General features: G+C 37.5%; 1 protein-coding gene across 2 annotated transcripts in view; it reads left to right on the top strand.

Annotated features, from left to right (window-relative positions):
- Window positions 1-22,363, top strand: part of MICU1 (mitochondrial calcium uptake 1) — a 230,222-nt gene that overhangs the window by 183,276 nt on the left and 24,583 nt on the right. For both annotated transcript variants that reach the window (XM_029245049.1, XM_029245050.1), the window contains one exon: window positions 10,115-10,223. In XM_029245049.1, the coding sequence (XP_029100882.1) occupies window positions 10,115-10,223 (109 nt within the window). The remainder of the gene's footprint in view (window positions 1-10,114; window positions 10,224-22,363) is intronic.

Raw genomic sequence — 22,363 nt, 5'->3', positions numbered from 1 at the left:
ACACACACACACACACACACACACACACACACACACACACACACACCAATGCAAGGGCTAGAGCCCAGATCTCATTCTCAATTCAATACCCTTTCCACCTGACAACAGTTACCATTTGGCCATGATTGGGAAACTGACCTGGCACTAAACATGTTCCATGAGGGATTGCCAAGGTAGTGTGGTGTGGTAGACATGGAGCTAGAAGATGAGTTCAAGTCCTGCCTCAGAGATTTCTGTGGACATTAGACAAATCACTTAACATTCCTGGCCTCATGAATTGAAGAGCTTTATCCTAGATGCAGACTCTAAGCTTTAAAGACTCAGTAACTGAAAATAAGAAATAGGATTGCTAGTGCTTGTCTCAGTTTTCTTAGTTATTAGTCTTCGTGCATGAAATCTTGCATGAATAGCATCGACCCAAGTTGGTGGAAAACAATTCTTATCAGCTGGACTTTTTCCTCCTTGTCTTGGATGTTGAAAAGCTAAACGGACCTCTGAACAGGCTGTGGACTGCAACTGAGAACAGGCTGGATTCTGAGAAAAAGTGTCAGCTTCTCTGAGTTCAGTCCAGCCCAAGGTGTTCCCTTGGCTATGGAGGAAGAGTCATTAACAGAAAGTGACAGAGGACAATGCTTTTCTCCCAGAGAGAACTCCTACACTACCTAGTACCCAGCTCATATCTGTTGGAAATTGTAATTCGGAAAATTAATTGCAAATACAGGTGGATTTTATAGGGAACACTCCTTTCTTTTGACCAGACCTATTTTTAAAGTTTAGTCCAGGCATTGATTTGACCTTAAAATAATTATCTATCATGATAGGCTAATTCATGTTTTGTTGTGAATTTATATTTAAAAGCAATAAATTGGGTGTTGGAGACATCTCCCTTAAAGGAATAAAGTATTTTAGCTTTGGCAGGAGTTAATATAAGACCTGAAGACCTTGCAAAAGAGCCCTGAAATGAAAGGACAGATTTTGTCAGATGATGAAAATCTGGGGTGCTAAATTATTTCTGGCCCAGAATTTCTAGCCTGCCTTAGCAGGGAGATTGAGATTGATTGTACTCTCGTGTTGATTAAATAGCTTGTGAATACAGCAGTTAACTAAAATGAGAGTTGATGACGGGCCTTTGCTCCTAAGGTTACCAGCCCATCTCTCTGGGACCATTTCCCGTTATAGGGGGATCACTGTCTGCTTCCTAATTGCTTCTTTTGTTCCACTTTGGATTTGTTAACATGAAAATGTGTTTTCATTTGGCACACGTTAATCATTTTCTGTGTGGGGTTCTGTACAAAATATGAAACCAGATCTAAAAGATTGAAGGTCCTAGTGGTGGCATTAAATAAATATTTGTGTATTACTTTATGACTATGCAGTGCTTCACAGCCATTTTTCTTTTTTGTGTTTCTAACAGCTTTGTTAGATCTCATTTCGCCTTTGAAAATATAGAGACAGAGAGAAAGAGAAATTAATGATCCACCCAGAGTCTGGACTAATAAAATCCAGGGCTTCCTATTACAGATCTTGTCCCTTCTCTAGCAAAATTCTATTTCTCCTAACCATACTCTTCTAAGCGGTGCTTTAGACCTGGTCTCCCAGTAGGCTCGCTTGGTGAATTTTTCACAAAAGTGGTGCTGGGACCCTCTTCAAAGTAACTACATCAGAAGCTCAGTGGGTGAGTCCAGGCATCAGTAGTTCTTAAAAGTCTCCCCAGGTGATTCTAATGTGCAGTTAGGCTTGCGAGCCACTGCTCTGGAAAGGCCTGCTCTATCAGCATCTCTAGTTTTGTTCCTGAGTAATAGCTGGAAGAACTGGGGAACCTGCCATGCCTGGAAAAATTACTCTATTCATGCTCTGAGTAACTGCCATGTTTCTTACTTAACAAAGACAGATTTTTCTTCTCTTTCTTTCTTTTTTTGCTTTATGAGAAACATGTTTTGTTTTTGCTTTGTTTTAAAGTTTAGTCCCTATCCTCTATCAGATTGTCCCCATTCCCCTCAGTATCTTTTTTTTCTGTGACTTTTTCTTCTAGGTCAAATCTGACTCAACTTTAACTTTTACTTTCCATCCTCCAAATTACCTTCTTCTCCTCATTAAAAGAAAGACAGAGTTTTCTGAGACTTCATAAGTATAATTCACAGTGGTCATTCTCTATGGTTAAGAGTGCAGAAACTGGGCTTCCCTGGTGGCACAGTGGTTGGGAGTCTGCCTGCCGATGCAGGGGACACGGGTTCGTGCCCTGGTCCAGGAAGATCCCACATGCCGTGGAGCGGCTGGGCCCGTGAGCCATGGCCGCTGAGCCTGCGCGTCCGGAGCCTGTGCTCCGCAACAGGAGAGGCCACGGCAGTGAGAGGCCTGCGTAAAGCAAAAAAAAAAAAAAAAAAAAAAAAAGAGTGCAGAAACTGCAAACTTTAATTTAGCAAATCCACTCAAGGATGAATTTTGAAAATTACAGTTCAGTGGCAGACATTGCTATGTTCAAGACACAAAGCCAGGTGCTGTGAGAAAGATAAAAGATAAAACCATCACCTATCTGTAATAGTTTAGTAAAAAATAGATGTATGCAAAGAACTATATAATTTCATATTCAGTATTTATTGAGCATCCACCATGTGCCAGGCACTCTTCTAAATATTGGGAATACAGGAATGAGCAAAACCAAGTCTCTGCCCTCAAGTGGAGGCAGACAGATAATAAACAATTATGGCACAAGACAACTCACTCAACCTTGAGCCTCTTGAGAGCACTGTCTTACTCATCTTTGCCATCCTCTATACGATGTTTCATAGGCAAATGTTTGTCAAATGCATTGATGAATGTATATTAAGTACCCTAATAAAGATAATGAGATCTTTTGGGAGCACCAATGAGAAAGATTAGAACCAGCTGAAGAGACTAAGTAAGAACTCTTGTACCTCGGAGGAAGTACAATTTGAACTTTGCCTGAAAGGCAGAGTAGGATTTTGACAGAGGTTATGAAGGTATTTGCTTTTGCTATGTGATTCCTCTTACAGCCCTATCCTCAACAGCCTTTGTGTATAGCATTACTTATTAATCTTGCTGCTAGCCATTAAGTAGAGTTAGTACTTAAAAAAACAATTTTAATAAAACTATTAGATTATTAACTTTTCATGTTTTCTGTGGATAATATTCATGTGGGCTCCCCTGTTCACATATTCTCACAGATATTTGAGAGGTGAACCACATTGTGGTCTTCAGAGGATATCAGATTCTAGAAACATTGCTAGCAGAGCCCTTGAAAAACTCTAACTCCAATTATTGGGTGCCCACCAAAGCCACTATGTATAGCACCCGAGGTGTGACCCTTAAACTAAAAAAAGATTAGAACTCTACTAATTTGCTTTGTTTTACTGATTAGCTTTGAAACCTTTACTTCCCCCAAAGGAGTACTAAACTGTGAATTACTATTAAGAGATTTAATTTTATGGATTTTTCCCCTGTTTTATTTTTGGTTTTCCCCACACACAATTAGTTTCATATACCTCAACCTTTTCCCTATTTCCTATCCCTCAAGGCCCTACACATACCAGAGAAGAGAGTGTATTTCAGAGCATAACTGAGTAAATTCACTGCCGCTGGCTCTGTAATAATGAGCCTGCCAGCTTACTAAGGACTTTGCCCTACTATTTACTGAGTACTTTTTATGTACTAGGCATTTTACTTATCTTCTCCCTAATTATCACATCCTGCTTGGTGGATAGAATCCCCATTTTTGAGATGAAAAATACTTTTTCTGAGCCTTAGTTATTTGTCTGAGATCACACAGTGTCTTAAGAGGTGGCACTAGGATTCAAAGCCAGGACTGTCTCATTCCAGAATCCATAATCTTCCTACTAATGAACCTGTTTATTGTCACTGTTTATTCTCCATGATTTGAATAAGCAGAAAGGTTTAGAGGAAAGAAGAAAAACAGTGTTGCTATACTCTAACCTATAGGTTCTTAGTGAGATAGCTAGAAAGGTAAATTATAGAATCAGATTGTAGAGGACCTTGTATACTAGGCTAAGAAGTTTGCGGTCTTTCCAGTTGACAGTGGATGTCACTGATATTTTGTCAGCAGGAGGAATGAACATATGAAGAAAGTGATGTTTCAGGACTATTAGGTTCTTATAGAAATGTAAGTAATGGAAATGGTGTAATTTCCCCCTGCTGCCAGACACCAACCAGTTGAAGAAAAGTCTGCGCTTTGCAATGGGGGAATGCTTTATTGGAGCAAGACAAGTACAGAAACATCTCTGAAAAGGTACCCAAGAAATTGGTGACAGTGACCACATGTAGGGAGGGAGACTGGATGACAAGGGAAAGGAAGAATTACTTGGTACTGTGTAACATTTTGTACCATATCCATATATTACCTGGTGTAAAAATAATTTAAATGTTTTTAAAAACTAAGCAGAAAATGGAGCAGATGAGCGATTAGATTGGTGAGAAACATAGCATAGAAGGAAGAAGGAAGGAGACTTATTTTTTTAATGGGCCACAGAGAGAGCTCAGGCAATTAGATTGATTCTTGGCAGATGTATTTGCTATGACCAATTAAAAGACAAGGCAAGGAATCATCGTTACAATGTGTTTGTACTACCTATGGCCTGTCAGCACTAGATATCTGGCTTTAGAGCTGACTCCAGAGGAAGCCAAATTTTCCTTCCCCCTCTTCTCATTCTACTATAACTGCTTTTTATTTTTTAAGTTTTATTGAGGTATAATCTGTATATCATAAAGTATATATAAATTATTTTAAGTGTACAATTCACCAACTTACCCATCAATTATTTTTAGTAAATTTATAGAGTTAGGCAATCATCATTGCAATCTAGTTTTAGAAGATCTCAGTCACCCCAAAAAGATCCCTCATGCTAGTTTGCAGTCAATCCCCATTTCTGCCGTAGCCTCACACGACCATAAATCTTCCTCTGTCTCTATAGATTTGCCTTTTCTGGAAATTTCATATAAATGCATTCATATAATAATGTAGTCATTTGCACTAGCTTGTTATGTTAATCACTTTGATGTTTGGGTTCCATAAAGTTCAGCGAAAAAAACCTTGACCGTATTTCCACGTGTGATTCTCTACTTAAACATAACAAAAACATTCTGTTTTAAAACAAATTGTGATGGGCGATGAAAAGTGGATACTATAGGGCTTCCCTGGTGGTGCAGTGGTTGAGAGTCCGCCTGCCGATGCAAGGGACAAGGGTTCGTGCCCCGGTCCGGGAAGATCCCACATGCCGCGGAGCGGCTGGGCCCGTGAGCCATGGCCACTGAGCCTGTGCGTCTGGAGCCTGTGCTCCGCAACAGGATAGGCCACAACAGTGAGAGGCCCGCGTACCGCAAAAAAGAAAAGAAAAAAAAAAGTGGATACTGTACAATAATGTGGAACGGAAGAGATCATGGGGTAAGCTAAATGAACCACCACCAACCACACCAAAGGCCGGTCTTCATCCAAAGAAGGTGATGTGTATATATGGTGGGATTAGAAGGGAGTCCTCTATTATGAGCTTCTTCCGGAAAAGCAAACGATTAATTACAACAAGTGCTGCTCCCAATTAGAACAACTGAAAGCAGCACTCGATGAAAAGCATCCAGAATTAGTCAACAGAAAGCACATAATCTTCCATCAGGATAACTCAAGACGACATGTTCCTTTGATGACCAGGCAAAAACTGTTACAGTTTGGCTGGGAAGTTCCAGTTCATCTGCTGTATTCACCAGACATTGCACCTTCGGATTTCCATTTATTCAGATCTTAATGGAAAAAATTTCAATTCCGTGGAAGACTATAAAAGGCACCTGGAACAGTTCTTTGCTCAAAAAGATAAAAAGTTTTGGGAAGGGACTTCCTTGGTGGTGCAGTGGTTAAGAATCCCCCTGCCAATGAGGGGACACGGGTTCGATCCCTGGTCTGGGAAGATCCCACATGACACAGAGCAACTAAGCCTGTGCTCCACAGCTATTGAGCCTGCGCTCTAGAGCCCGCGAGCCACAACTACTGAGCCCGCATGCCAAAATGAAGCCCATGCGCTCTTGAGCCAGTGTGCTGCAACTACTGAAGCCCACGCATCTAGAGCCTGTGCTCCGCAACAAGAGAAGCCACTGCAATGAGAAGCCCGTGCACCGCAACGAAGAGTAGCCCCCACTCGCCGCAACTAGAGAAAGCCCGCGCGCAGCAATGAAGACTGAATGCAAACCAAAAAAAAAAAGTTTGGGGCAGATGGAATTATGAAGTTGCCTGAAAAATGGCAGAAGGTAGTGGAACAAAATGGTGAATATGTTGTGCAATAAAGTTTGTGGTGAAAATGAAAAATGTGTCTTTTATTTTTACTTGAAAACCGAAGGCACTTTTTGGCCAACCCAATAATAAGTATGTAGTGGTATCTCATTGTGATTTTAATTTGCATTTCCCTAATGAATGATGATCCGGAGCATTGTTTCATGTACTTACTAGCCATTCATATATCTTGTTTGGAAGATGTCTATTCAAATCATTTTTTAAATTGGGTTATTATTATGATCTCATTGAGTTGTAAGAGTTCTTTATATAATTCTGGATACAAATCCTTTATCAGATATATGATTTTTAAATATTTTCTCCCAGTCTGTGATTTGTCTATTTTCTCAGTATTTTGAAGCACAAAAGTTTTTAATCTTGATGAAATCTAATTTATCAATTTTTTTTCTTTTATGGATTGTGCATTTGGTGTCATATCTAAAAACACTTTGCCTTACCCAAGGTCATGAAGATTTTCTGTTTTCTCCTAAACATTTTATCAGTTGCTTTTAGTTTTGAAAGGCAATTCTTATTTGCTTAACAACTTCTCTAATGTTAAATTCATTTTTAAACAACATAAAGAAGTACTTCTATTGTCAAAGTACTGTTAATTTTATCTTCTTTTTTTAGTTATTTAGAGCCCAGTCTTAAATATGTTCTTCTTTCCAAAGATAGATAGATAACTGGTTTGTTGAACAGTTAGTCACAGAATAAAATAACTCCTGCTTCTTCCACTTCATCATAGTATGTCAAAAAAAAAAAAAAAATCCCTTTAATGCCAAGCCTCAGAGAAGGATATTTCCTTTTCACTACTATGTCTGCAGTTCAAGTCACCTGACAATAGATTGTGCTTAAACTGTAGCCTTCTAAGTCTGAGCAACTCAACTTGCAAAAAGACTATCTTTGCACTTTCTATCCACGAACCTCATGCTATAGTCTTATTCTAGCTTTATTCTAATAGACCTCTGGATTTTTTACTAAGGTAATTACCAAGAAATAAGAATTTCGTGAATGGCATCATCTTTTCTTTAAGGAGGCCCATGTCCAATGTAATTTTATTTTCCTCACTGTTCCCGGCATAGTGCTCGATAAATATTTTTTATTATATCTATGAAATAAAAGGCAAAATGTTACACATTTTTATTTAATAATGGCATAGTATGAGTTGTATTCCACTGTTTTTCTAAATCATCAAATGAATAACCACTCAGTTCAGATTCTTCTCTCTGTTCTCAAATAATTCTCAACATAAGCACTGTGGTCTTGAGCATTTGATGTTTCACAATAAATTAACTAACATACATCAGAGGTTGTTTATCAGAGTGGGATGCAATTCCTTTACCATGCCCTTTCTGTTTTAGGAATTTTATGTCAACCTTTTAGCCTTAAAAACCCTTTCATAAACTCAGACCCCTATCCTTACCTCGCCTGTGGAAATTCACACCCTAATAAAAAGAAGTAGAAAAGCTTTAGTGTATCTTTTTTTAAATTGTGGTAAAATATACATAACAAAATTTACCATTTTAACCATTTTTAAATGGTTTAGTAGCAGTAAGTATACACTGCTGTGCAAAGAACACCACCACCATTCATCCCCAGAACTTTTTTCATCTTCCCAAACTGAAACTCCATACCCATTAAACAATAATTCCCCATTATCCCCTGCCGCCCACCCCTAGAAACCACCATTCTACTCTCTGTCTCTATGAATTTAACTGTTCTAGGTACCTCGTATAAGTGGAATCATACAGCATTTGTCCTTCTGTGGCTGGATTATTTCCCTTGGCATAATGTCTTCAAGGTTCATCCTTGTTGTAGCATGTATCAGAATGTCTTTCCTTTTAAAGGCTGAATACTATTCCATTATATGTATACACCACATTCTGTTTATCCATTCATATATCAATGGACACTTGGGTTGTTCCCACCTCTGCACATCTTTAGATGGAGAGGAAGAGAAGATGGTATTAGTGTATCCATCCACAAGCAGGTGATATTGCAAAACCTGTGCTTCTGATCCAGTGGAATTCTTCCCTCTTATAATGTTGTTTCTAGCCTAGTGCTTACATTAGATAGCATACTATGGCATTTGTACAAGGAATGAACCCTACCTCTGAGAATGACCTTAAGAGAATGACCTCAAGTTGGGGCAGAATTATTTAATATAGGCGTTTTTCACTGCCAGAAGTTATGGAGCTTGGTATATAGTAGTTGCTCCATAAATGTTTGAATGAATGCTTAAATACAGATGGACAACCGTTCGTAATTGCCAAAAACTAGAAATAGCCCAAATAGTATAGTCACACGATGGAATACTTACAGCAATAAAAATGCATGAACTACAGATATACACAAAAACATTGAAAAATCTTAAAGAGAGAATCCATATATAATAGAATACATATTGCATGGTTCCATTTATAAAATTAAACAGACATAAACTCCTTAAACATATGTCTAAGGATGCATAAATAGATAGTAAAACTATTTTTTATGAAAAGCAAGGAAATGAATATTCTAAAAGTCACAGTAGTTATCACTGGGAGGAGAAGAGGCTCATAACTGGGAAGAGTCACGTTGGGGAAGAGAGGGAGATTTCTGGGATGCTGATAATTGTCTGTTTCTTGACCTGAATCGAGATCTTATGGGTGTTCATTTTACAACAGTTTGTTTTATGCGCCTTTCTATATGGTCATCATATTCCACAATTAAAAAAATTTTAAGTTCTATGGTTCTAAGGAGAAAAACTAAAACGATCATGTGACATAATCATACACACAGTATTTTAGCTTTTAGTTTGATTGATGAAATGAGAAAGATACCATTGGCCAGTTTGGAGAGTACCAGGAATGTGCTATAGATTGTCTATATTAAGGTTTCCTTTTTACTGAGTTACCTATGTGGATTCCTGGGCTCTGTAGTTTGGGGAAATGGAGATCGGAAGAGGATCAGTACTGAGTAGAAGCCCGTCAACATCTGCAGTCCATAAAAGGACCTGATGCTTCATTAGAAGGCGTTAACCTCAGTGTCTCCCCAGTGTTACTCATTTCTTAGAGATTGTATTCATTTCCATCACAGTATGATGTGTGAGAAATGGGAAACAGGCATATAGGACAAATATTCCTCCCTCTAATCCCTGTTTATCCAACTACTCTCTTGAGCCATCATAGAAAGTAGCATCAAAGATCAGCAAATCTTTGACCAGCTTTTGAAAAGAATTTCCTCATTCACAGACTTTCATCAGATTAAAGTTACATGGCAAATTGCTTCATTAGTAGCTTTTAAATTGAGATAATGAACAACTTTCCCAGTTGCTTGGGTTCTGCTAAATGCTGAAACAGTTCCCATGTATATTACTGGCTTTGGTGGTTCTTCAATTAGCTTAAGCCTCAAAAAGCTTGACTGGCCTATGAGTAGATTATTAAAATGAAAGTCCTGATGGGTCTTACTTGTTACGATGTATAACAGATCAAGTGGCTACAGCTCATTTAGGAAGTGTCACAACAGATATTGTGGCTAATTGGAGAGTATAGTTAGAAATATTTTCTTTAAAGATATCCAGCCATAACTTTAAACAGCTTCATGTCAGATTTTACATATGAGGGGAAAGCAATTAGCCAACGTGCATTTCTCAGGGTAAAATACCAGAGTTTTGTTCCCCTGTTGTGTACAAATTTGACATTCCTTGACTAATTTGTTGAGTCTCTGTTCTAGACATAGCATAAATTTCTGATTTATAGGCATGAATAACTGCCTAGTTTTCTGCATTTTTATGCTGCTTTTTGTACAGGTTCCTGCCTTACTTAACTGTCTTTCTTCTTTCAGGGTCTGACATTTCAGGAAGTGGAGAACTTCTTTACTTTCTTAAAGAACATTAATGATGTAGACACTGCATTGAGCTTTTACCATATGGCTGGGGCATCTCTTGATAAAGGTAATGAAACCCAAAATTTTTTTCTTGACACTATAAACACTGAATCTGTAATCTATTAGGTGACTACCCGTCCTTAACAGTAATATGTGAATTTTTCTTGACATTGTTTTTTGATTTGTTTTGTTGACACTGTATGAGCCTTGCATTTCACCCTGGGAGGCCAAATTCAGCAAATATATTGTCTTGTGCTAAAGGCTATATAGTCAAGGCAGATTCCCATCTTTAAATGATTAGTCTTGGAAACAGGCATCTAAGCTGAGGCACAGTGAATGAAATTCAGAAATTCTCTCTTTAGAGCCAGAGTTATGACATATATAATGTTAAGCTAAAGTTGCTGTTCATTTTAATTCATTCTTTGTTGAGAAGGAATGGTTTGGTTTGTTTTTCATGTTAAAGTTTTTGTGTTTTTCTTTAAAAGTTTTTGTGTTTTTCTTTTCTTTATCTTTTCTTTAAAAGATAAAATCATGATTCTGAAAATAGCACCCCCTATTGGCTTACTTCATACAAATTCAGTTCCAGTTTGTACAGTCAATGTGAGAGAGCAGAGGAATTGAAAACAGTTTTTTCCCCAACATTTTATTATGAAAAATTTCAAACATACATAACAGTTGAAATAATTATTCAGAGAACATCCATATATCCACCTCAATGAATATTTTGCTATATTTCCCTGATAGCATACCTATGCATATATTCATCCTTCTGATTATCAATCTCTCTTAATTTTTGACGCATTCAAAGTTAAGTTAGAGACATAAGTACTTCACTCCCGAATACTTCAGCATGAATATTAATTGAAGTTCAGTAGATTTTTACAGTTCCCTTGTGCCCTTTCACAGTCAATTTCTGCCCCCAGTTATCATGAGGCAATCTGAATTCTGTGTATTTTTCCACCATAGATTAATTTTGTCTGTTCTAGAACTTCACACAAATGGAATTATACAATGTACACTCTTTCTAAAGTTTCTCTCAGCATGTGCTTGAGATCCACCCATGTTGTTGCATGTACAATAGTTTGTTCCTTTTTTATGAATAGTAATCCATTGTATGAATACACCACAATTTGTTTATCCACTCTTCTGTTGGACACCTTGGCTGTTTCTAGTTATTGGCTATCTTGAATCAAGCCACTATGAACATTCTTATGTTAGTCTCTTTGAGGACATGTATTTTCATTTTTCTTGGATAAATACCTAGGAGTAAATTGCTGTGTCCAGAGAAAGGTATTTCGTTTATAAAAAAAACTTTCAGACCCTTTTTCATAGTGCATCTTTTTTATACTCCCGCTAAAAATGTACAGCGGTTCAAGTGGTTCCACATTCTTGTCAACAGTTGGTGGTATCAGTCTTTTTTAATTTTTGTGATTCTGGAATGTATATAAAGGTATCTCATGTTTGTTTGGGTTTTTTTAATATTTATTTTTTTGTTTTATTTTTGGCTGCGTTCGGTCTTTGTTGCAGCACGTGGGATCTTCGTTGTGGCATGCAGGAACTTTTGTTGCGGCACGCGGGCTCTTCATTGAGGTGTGCGGCCTTCTCTCTCTAGTTGTGGCACCCAGGCTCAGTATTTGCAGCACGAAGACTCTCTGGTTGTGGCGCACAGGCTCCAGAGTGCGTGGGCTCTGTAGTTGTGGCACGAGGGCTCCAGAGCACGTGAGCTCTGGAGTTGCAGCACTCAGGCTCTCTAGTTGTGGCTTGCATGCTCAGTAGTTGCAGCGCGTGGGCTTAGTTGCACTGTGGCGTATGGGATCTTAGCTCCCCAACCAGGGATCAAACCCATGTCCCCTGCATTGGAAGGCAGATTCTTAACCACTGGACCACCAGGGAAGTCCCCTCATTGTGTTATTCATTTGTACTTCCCTGATGACCTCTGCTATTGAGCAACTTTTTGTGTTCTCATCATTCAGATATCTTCTTTGGTGAAGTGTCTGTTCAGATCTCTTACCCATTTTTATAAGTTTGCTTGTCTTATTGAATTGTGGAATTTCTTGATATATTCTAAGTCCTATATCAGATATATATTTTGTGAACAGCTTCCTAATCTGTGGCTTGCCTATTCATTTTCTTAATGGGGTCTTTTTTTTTTACATCTTTATTGGAGTATAATTGCTTTACAATGGTGTGTTAGTTTCTGCCTTATAACAAAGTGAATTAGCTATACATATATCCCCATATCTCCTCCCTCTTGCGTCTCTCTCCCACCCTCCCTATCCCACCCCTCTAGGTGGTCACAAAGCACCGAGCTGATCTCCCAGTGCTATGTGACTGCTTTCCACTAGCTATCTATTTTACATTTGGTAGTGTATATATGTCCATGCCACTCTCTCACTTCGTCCCACCTTACCCTTCCCCCTCCCCGTGTCCTCAAGTCCTTTGTCTATGTCTGCGTCTTTATTCCTGTCCCGCCCCTAGGTTCTTCAGAATCTTTTTTTTTCTTAAATTCCATATATATGTGTTAGCATACAGTATTTGTTTTTCTCTTTCTGACTTACTTCACTCTGTATGACAGACTCTAGTTCCATTCACCTCACTACAAATAACTCAATTTCGTTTCTTTTTATGGCTGAGTAATATTCCATTGTATATATGTGCCACATCTTCTTTATCCACTCATCTGTTGATGGACACTTAGGTTGTTTCCATCTCCTGGCTATTGTAAATAGAGCTGCAATGAACATTGTGGTACATGACTCTTTTTGAATTGTGGTTTTCTCAGGGTATATGCCCAGTGTGGGATTGCTGAGTCGCATGGTAGTTCTATTTTTAGTTTTTTAAGGAACCTTCATACTGTTCTCCATAGTGGCTGTATCAGTTAACATTCCCACCAACAGTGCAAGAGGGTTCCCTTTTCTCCACACCCTCTCCAGCATTTATTGTTTGTAGATTTTTTGACGATGGCCATTCTGACTGGTGTGAGGTGATACCTCATTGTGGTTTTGATTTGCATTTCTCTAATGATTAGTGATGTTGAGCATCCTTTCATGTGTTTGTTGGCAGTCTGTATATCTTCTTTGGAGAAGTGTCTATTTAGGTCTTCTGCCCATCTTTGGATTGGGTTGTTTCTTTTTTTGATATTGAGCTGAATGAGCGGCTTATAAATTTTGGAGATTAATCCTTTGTCAGTTGCTTCATTTGCAAATATTTTCTCCCATTCTTTTTTTTTTCAGTGCTTAACAATTTCTTTTAATTCTAATAATACTGAAAGTTAAGTGTTATTATTATCCAATTTTTTTTACATCTTTATTGGAGTATAATTGCTTTACAATGGTGTGTTAGTTTCTGCTTTATAACAAAATGAATCAGTTATACATATACATATGTTCCCATATCTCTTCCCTCTTGCGTCTCCCTCCCTCCCACCCTCCCTACCCCACCCCTCTAGGTGGTCACAAAGCACCGAGTTGATCTCCCTGTGCTATGCGGCTGCTTCCCACTAGCTATCTACCTAACGTTTGGTAGTGTATATATGTCCATGCCTCTCTCTCGCTTTGTCACAGCTTACCCTTCCCCCTCCCCATATCCTCAAGTCCATTCTCTAGTAGGTCTGTGTCTTTATTCCTGTCTTACCCCTAGTTCTTCATGACATGTTTTCCCCTTAAATTCCATATATATGTGTTAGCATACGGTATTTGTCTCTCTCTTTCTGACTTACTTCACTCTGTATGACAGACTCTAGGTCTATCCACCTCATTACAAATAGCTCAATTTCGTTTCTTTTTATGGCTGAGTAATATTCCATTGTATATATGTGCCACATCTTCTTTATCCATTCATCCGATGATGGACACTTAGGTTGTTTCCATCTCCTGGCTATTGTAAATAGAGCTGCAATGAACATTTTGGTACAAGACTTTTGGTTTTCTCAGGGTATATGCCCAGTAGTGGGATTGCTGGGTCATATGGTAGTTCTATTTGTAGTTTTTTAAGGAACCTCCAACCATACTGTTCTCCATAGTGGCTGCACCAATTCACATTCCCACCAGCAGTGCAAGAGTGTTCCCTTTTCTCCACACCCTCTCCAGCATTTATTGTTTCTAGATTTTTTGATGATGGCCATTCTGACTGGTGTGAGATGATATCTCATTGTAGTTTTGATTTGCATTTCTCTAATGATTAATGATGTTGAGCATTCTTTCATGTGTTTGTTGGCAGTCTGTATATCTTCTTTGGAGAAATGTCTATTTAGGTCTTCTGCCCATTTTTGGATTGGGTTGTTTGTTTTTTTGTTATTGAGCTGCATGAGCTGCTTATAAATTTTGGAGATTAATCCTTTGTCAGTTGCTTCATTTGCAAATATTTTCTCCCATTCTGAGGGTTGTCTTTTGGTCTTGTTTATGGTTTCCTTTGCTGTGCAAAAGCTTTGAAGTTTCATTAGGTCCCATTTGTTTATTTTTGTTTTTATTTCCATTTCTCTAGGAGGTGGGTCAAAAAGGATCTTGCTGTGATTTATGTCATAGAGTGTTCTGCCTATGTTTTCCTCTAAGAGTTTGATAGTTTCTAGCCTTAGATTTAGGTCTTTAATCCATTTTGAGCTTATTTTTGTACATGGTGTTAGGGAGTGATCTAATCTCATACTTTTACATGTACCTGTCCAGTTTTCCCAGCACCACTTATTGAAGAGGCTGTCCTTTCTCCACTGTACATTCCTGCCTCTTTTATCAAAGATAAGGTGACCATATGTGCGTGGGTATATCTCTGGTCTTTCTATCCTGTTCCATTGATCTATCTTTCTGTTTTTGTGCCAGTACTATACTGTCTTGATTACTGTAGCTTTGTAGTATAGACATTTCTCCAAAGAAGATATACAGACTGCCAACAAACACATGAAAGAATGCTCAACATCACTAATCATTAGAGAAATGTGGGAAGGGAGATCAGTTCGGTGCTTTGTGACCGCCTGGAGGGGTGGGATAGGGAGGGTGAGAGGGAGGGAGACGCAAGAGGGAAGAGATATGGGAACATATGTATATGTATAACTGATTCACTTTGTTATAGAGCAGAAACTAAGACACCATTGTAAAGCAATTATACTCCAATAAAGATGTAAAAAAAAAAGAAAAAGGAGGTAGGATTGTGATTACAATAGCATTGAATAAATAGATTAATCTGTGGAGAATTGACATCTTAGTGATAGAGTCCTCCAGTTCATGAACATATTATCTCTCTCCATTTTTTTAGGTCTTATTTTATTTCTATCATCAGTGGTTTGTAGTTTTAAATACACAGGTCTTACACATATTTTTTTTTCTTAAACATATTTTTAAAAATTTATGCCCAAGTATTTTATGGTTTTAATGCTATTAAAAATTGAATTTTTATTTCATTTTCCAGTTGTTTGCTGTTATAAAATACAATTGATTTTTGTATATTGATCTTGTATTCTGTAGTCTTGCTAAATTTGCTCATTCTTCTAGGTATTTTGCAGATTCCTTAGGTTTTTATATGTAAGCAATCATGTCATCTGCAAAGAGAGTTTCACCTCTTCTTTTTTATATTTATGCCATTTTTTCTTGCCTTATTGCACTTGCTTCAACCACCAATACAGTGTTGAATACAAGTGCTGAGAGTGGGTATCCTTGGCCTCTTCCTGATTTTAGGGGGAAAGCATTCAGTATTTCACCATTAAGTTGGATATTAGATTAGACTGTTCATAGATGCCCATTATCAGATTAAGGAAATTCCTTTCTTTTCCTAATTTAAAAAAAAGTTTTTGTCATCAATATTGAATTTTGACAAAACTTTTTCTATATATATACATAGGAATTATTATATGGCTTTTCTCCTTTATTTTCTTAATATGGTAGTTGCATTGATTATCCTTTATTGTCCTGAAATGAACCCAACTTAGTAATGATGTATTAGTCTTTTTGTATATTGCTAAATTTATTTCTAGCATTTTGTAAAATACTGAGGAATATTGGTCTGTAATTTTCTTTTCTGTAATGTCTTTTCAGATGTTGTAATCAGAGTATACTGTCCTTATAAAATGAGTTGGGGAATTTTTTCTTCTTTATTTTCAGTAAGAGTCTGTGAAAGATCACTGTTCTTTCATTTTGAATTGTTTGATAGAATACACCAATGAAACTATCTGGGCCTGCAGTTTTCTTTGTGGGAACATTTTAATAATTTAATTTTTAAAATAAATACATAGGTATTCAGAGTTTGTGTTTTATCTTGAGTGAATTTTAATACGTTTTCTTTTTTTTAGGAATTTGACCATTTTGTCTGTTATTTAATTCATTGACATAAAGCTGTTCATAATATTCCATCATTATCCTTTTAATATCTATGGATTCTATAAAATATGAAATCTTACCTTTTACTCCTAACATTGATGAATTATGTCTTCTCTCTCTCCCTCTTTTTTTTTTTTTTTTCTTATTTAATCTACCTCGGGGGTTAGCAATTTTGTTAAGTTTTTCAAAGGACCAATTTTTGACTTTGTTAATTTTCTCTCTGGTTTTTTGTATTGCATTGATTTCTGCTCATATCTTTATTATTTCCTTCCTTCTACTTATTTTCAGTATACATTACTTTTCTTTTTTTAGCTTCTTAACATGGAACTTTACCTACCTTTTCTAAGATAAGCTTTTTTTTTTTTTTTTTGTCTGTGTTGGGTCTTTGTTTCTGCAAGTGAGCTTTCTCTAGTTGTGGTGAGCAGGGGCTACTCTTCGTTGCAGTGCGTGGGCTTCCCATTGCGTTGGCTTCTCTTCTTGCAGAGCACGGGCTCTAGGTGCACAGGCTTCAGTAGTTGTGGCTCTTGGGCTCTAGAGTGCAGGCTCAGTAGTTGTGGCACACGGGCTTAGTTGCTCCGCAGCATGTGGGATCTTCCCCAACCAGGGCTCGAACCTGTGTCCCCTGCATTGGCAGGTGGATTCTTAACCACTGCACCACCAGGGAAGACCTAAGATAAGCTTTTGAGGCTATATATTTTGTTCTAAACATCACTTTATCTATATTTTGATATGTTGTATTTTCACCATCATTCTGTTTGAAATATTTTCTGATTTTCCTCATGATCTTTGGTGACTCATGTTATTTAAAGATATGTTTTTTAGTTTCCAAATATTTTGTTTTTTCTAGAGACACTCTTGTTTTTAATTTCTAATTTAATTCCATTGTGGTCAGACAACACACTCCATAAAATTTCAATTCATTAAAATGGATTGAGACTTGTTTTATGGCCCAGCCTATGGTCAGTTTTTTGATAAATGTTTCATATACATTTGAAAAGAATGTGCGTTCTATACTTTTGAATATAGTGTTATAAAAATGTCAGGTCAGGGTGGTTGATAGTGTTCAGATCTTGCATGTCCTTACTGAATTTTTGGCTAGTTGTCCTATCAGTTAGTGAGAATGGAATGTGAAAATCTCCAAGTATGGGGCCTCCCTGGTGGCGCAGTGGTTGAGAGTCTGCCTGCCAATGCAGGGGACACGGGTTCATGCCCTGGTCCAGGAAGATGCCGCAGAGCGGCTAGGCCCATGAGCCATGGCCGCTGAGCCTGCGCGTACAGAGCCTGTGCTCTGTGATGGGAGAGGCCACAACAGTGAGAGGCCCGCATACCGCAAAAAAAAAAAAATCTCCAAGCATGATGTGTGAATATTTCTGTTTTTCCCTTTATTTCTTTTTTCATATCTCCAGGATTTAATCAAGGATCTCATATTGCATTTTATTTTATTTTATTTTATTTTTTATACAGCAGTTTCTTATTAGTTATCTATTTTATCTATTAGTGTATATATGTCAATCCCAATCTCCCAATTCATCCCACCACCACCACCACCCCTGCCACTTTCCCCCCTTGGTGTCCATACGTTTGTTCTCTACATCTGTGTCTCTATTTCTGCCTTGCAAACCAGTTCATCTGTACCACTTTTCTAGATTCCATATATATACATTAATATATGATTTTGTTTTTCTCTTTCTGACTTCCTTCACTCTGTATGACAGTCCATAGGTCCATCCATGTCTCTACAAATGACCCACTTTCGTTCCTTTTCATGGCTGTGTAATATTCCATTGTATATATGTACCAAATCTTTTTTATCTATTTGTCTGTCGATGGGCATTTAGGTTGCTTTCGTGACCTCGCTATAGTAAGTAGTGCTGCAATGAACATTGGGGTGCATGTGTCTTTTTGAATTATGGTTTTTTCTGGGTTATATGCCCAGTAATGGGATTTCTGGGCCATATGGTAATTCTATTTTTAGTATTTTAAGGAACCTCCATACTGTTCTCCATAGTGGCTATATCAATTTACATTCTCACCAACAGTGCAAGAGGGTTCCCTTTTCTCCACACCCTCTCCAGCATTTGTTGCTTGTAGATTTTCTGATGATGCCCATTCTAACCAGTGGAGGTGATACCTCATTGTAGTTTTGATTTGCATTTCTCTAATAATTAGTGATGTTGAGCAGCTTTTCATGTGCTTCTTGGCCATCTGTATGTCTTCTTTGGAAAGGTGTCTATTTAGGTCTTCTGCCCATTTTTGGATTGGGTTGTTTGTTTTTTTGTTATTGAGCTGCATGAGCTGCTTATAAATTTTGGAGATTAATCCTTTGTCCATTGATTCGTTTGAAAATATTTTCCCCAATCTGAGGGTTGTCTTTTTGTCCTATTTATAGTTGCCTTTGCTGTGCAAAAGCTTTGAAGTGTCATTAGGTCCCATTTGTTTATTTTGGCTTTTATTTCCATTACTTTAGAAGGTGGATCAAAAAAGATCTTGCTGTGATTTATGTTAAAGAGTGTTCTTCCTATGTTTTCCTCTAAGAGTTTTATAGTGTCTGGGCTTACATTTAGGTCTCTAATCCATTTTGAGTTTATTTTTGTGTATGGTGTTAGGGAGTGTTCTAATTTCATTCTTTTACAGGTAGCTGTCCAGTTTTCCCAGCACCACTTATTGAAGAGACTGTCTTTTCTCCATTGTGTATCATTGCCTCCTTTGTCATAGATTAGTTGACCATAGGTGCTGGGTTTATCACTGGGCTTTCTATCCTGTTCCATTGATCTATATTTCTGTTTTTCTGCCAGTACCATATTGTCTTGATTACTATAGCCCTGTAGTCTGAAGTGAAGGAGTCTGATTCCTTCAGCTCTGTTTTTTTCCCCTCAAGAGTGCTTTGGCTATTCGGGGTCCTTTGTGTCTCCATACAAATTTTAAGATTTTTGTTCTAGTTCCGTAAAAAATGCCACTGGTAATTTGACAGGGATTGCATTGAATCTGTAGATTGCTTTGGGTAGTATAGTCATTTTCACAATATTGATTCTTCCAATCCAAGAACATGGTATATCTCTCCATCTGTTTGTGTCATCTTTGATTTCTTTCAACAGTGTCTTATAGTTTTCTGAGTACAGGCCTTTTACCTCCTTAGGTAGGTTTATTCCTAGTTATTTTATTCTTTTTGTTGCAATGGTGAATGGGATTGTTTCCTTAATTTCTCTTTCTGATCTTTCATTGTTAGTGTATAGGAATGCAAGAGATTTCTGTGCATTAATTTTGTATCCTGCAACTTTACAAATTCATTGGTTAGCTCTAGTAGTTTTCTGGTGGCATCTTTAGAATTCTCTATGTATAGTATCATGTCATCTGCAAACAGTGACAGCTTTACTTCTTCTTTTCCACCTTGTATTCCTTTTATTTCTTTTTCTTCTCTGATTGCTGTGGCTAGGACTTCCAAAACTATGTTGAATAATAGTGGCGAGAGTGGACAGCCTTGTCTTTTTCCTGATCTTAGGGGAAATGCTTTCAGTCTTTTACCATTGAGAATGATGTTTGCTGTGATTTTGTCGTATATGGCCTTTATTATGTTGAGGTAGGTTCCCTCTCTGCCCACTTTCTGGAGAGTTTTTATCATAAATGGGTATTGAATTTTATCGAAAGCTATTTCTGCATCTATTGAGATGATCATATAATTTTTATTCTTCAATTTGCTAATATGGTGTATCACATTGATTGATTTGCGTATATTGAAGAATCCTTGCATCCCTGGGATAAATCCCACTTGATCATGGTGTATGATCCTTTTAATGTGTTGTTGGATTCTGTTTGCTAGTATTTTGTTGAGGATTTTTGCATCTATATTCATCAGTGATATTGGTCTGTAATTTTCTTTTTTTGTAGTATCTCTGTCTTGTTTTGGTATCAGGGTGATGGTGGCCTCGTAGAATGTGTTTGGGAGTGTTCCTCCCTCTGCAATTTTTTGGAAGAGTTTGAGAAGGATGGGTGTTAGCTCTTCTCTAAATGTTTGATAAAATTCACCTGTGAAGCCATCTGGTCCTGGACTTTTGTTTGTTGGAAGATTTTTAATCACAGTTTCAATTTCATTGCTTGAGATTGGTCTGTTCATATTTTCTATTTCTTCCTGATTCAGTCTTGGAAGGTTATACCTTTCTAAGAATTTGTCCATTTCTTTCACTTCGTCCATTTTAGTGGCATAGAGTTGCTTGTAGTAGTCTCTTAGGATGCTTTGTATTTCTGCGGTGTTCATTGTAACGTCTCCTTTTTCATTTCTAATTTTATTGAGTCCTCTCCTTCTTTTTCTTGATGAGTCTTGCTAAAGGTTTATCAATTTTGTTTATCTTCTCAAAGAACCAGCATTTAGTTTTATTGATCTTTGCTATTGTTTTCTTTGTTTCTGTTTCATTTATTTCTGCTCTAATGTTTATGATTTCTTTCCTTCTCCTAACTTTGGGTTTTGTTTGTTCTTCTTTTTCTAGTTCCTTTAGGTGTAAGGTTAGATTGTTTGAGGTTTTTCTTACTTCTTGAGGTAGGATTGTATTGATATAAACTTCACTCTTAGAACTGCTTTTGCTGCATCCCATAGGTTTTGGATTGTCGTATTTTCATTGTCATTTGTCTCTAGGTATTTTTTGATTTCCTCTTTGATTTCTTCAGTGATCTCTTCGTTATTTAGTAACATATTGTTTAGCCTCCATGTGTTTGTGTTTTTTACGTTTTTTTCCCTGTAACTGATTTCTAATCTCATAGCATTGTGGTTGTAAAAGGTGCTTGATATGATTTCAGTTTTCTTACATTTACCAAGGCTTGATGTGTGACCCAAGATGTGACCTATCCTGGAGAATGTTCCATGTGCACTTGAGACGAAAGTGTAATCTGCTGTTTTTGGATGGAATGTCCTATGAATATCAATTAAATCTGTCTGGTCTATTGTGTCATTTAAAGCTTGTGTTTCCTTATTGCTTTTCTTTCTGGATGATCTATCCATTGGTGTAAGTGAGGTGTTAAAGTCCCCCACTATTATTGTGTTACTGTTGATTTTCTCTTTTATAGCTGTTAGCATTTGCCTTATGTATTGAGGTGTTCCTATGTTAGTTGCATATATATTTATAATTGTTATATCTTCTTGGCTTGATCCCTTGATCGTTATATAGTGTCCTTCCTTGTCTCTCATAACATTCTTTAAAGTCTATTTTATCTGATATGATTATTGCTACTCCAGCTTTCTTTTGATTTCCATTTGCATGGAATATCTTTTTCCATCCCCCAGTTTCAGTCGGTATGTGTCCCTAGGTCTGAAGTGGGTCTCTTGTAGACAGCATATATATGGGTCTTGTGTTTTTTTGTTTTTGTTTTTTTTTAATTAATTCATTCATTATTTATTTTTGGCTGTGTTGGGTCTTCGTTTCTGTGCAAGGGCTTTGTCTAGTTGCGGCAAGTAGGGGCCACTCTTCATCGCAGTGCGCGGGCCTCTCACTATTGCGGCCTCTCTTGTTGCGGAGCACAGGTTCCAGACGCGCAGGCTCAGTAGTTGTGGCTCACGGGCCTAGTTGATCCGTGGCATGTGGGATCTTCCCAGACTAGGGCTCAAACCTGTGTCCCCTGCATTGGCAGACAGACTCTCAACCACTGTGCCACCAGGGAAGCCCTGGGTCTTGTTTTTGTATCCATTCAGCAAGCCTGTGTCTTTTGGTTGGAGCATTTAATCCATTCACATTTAAGGTAATTATCAATATGTATGTTCCTATGACCATTTTCTTATTTGTTTTGGGTTTGTTTTTGTAGGTTCTTTTCTTCTCTTGTGTTTCCCACTTAGAGAAGTTCCTTTTGCATTTGTTGTAGAATTGGTTTGGTGGTGCTGAATTCTCTTAGCTTTTGCTTATCTGTAAAGCTTTTGATTTCT

The sequence above is a fragment of the Monodon monoceros genome, unplaced genomic scaffold (assembly GCF_005190385.1).
Source record: "Monodon monoceros isolate NGI ecotype Baffin Bay Population unplaced genomic scaffold, NGI_Narwhal_1 Super_Scaffold_4, whole genome shotgun sequence".
NCBI lineage: Eukaryota > Metazoa > Chordata > Mammalia > Artiodactyla > Monodontidae > Monodon > Monodon monoceros.
Note: the sequence above shows the minus strand (reverse complement) of the source record. Positions and strands in the feature narration are given on the sequence as shown.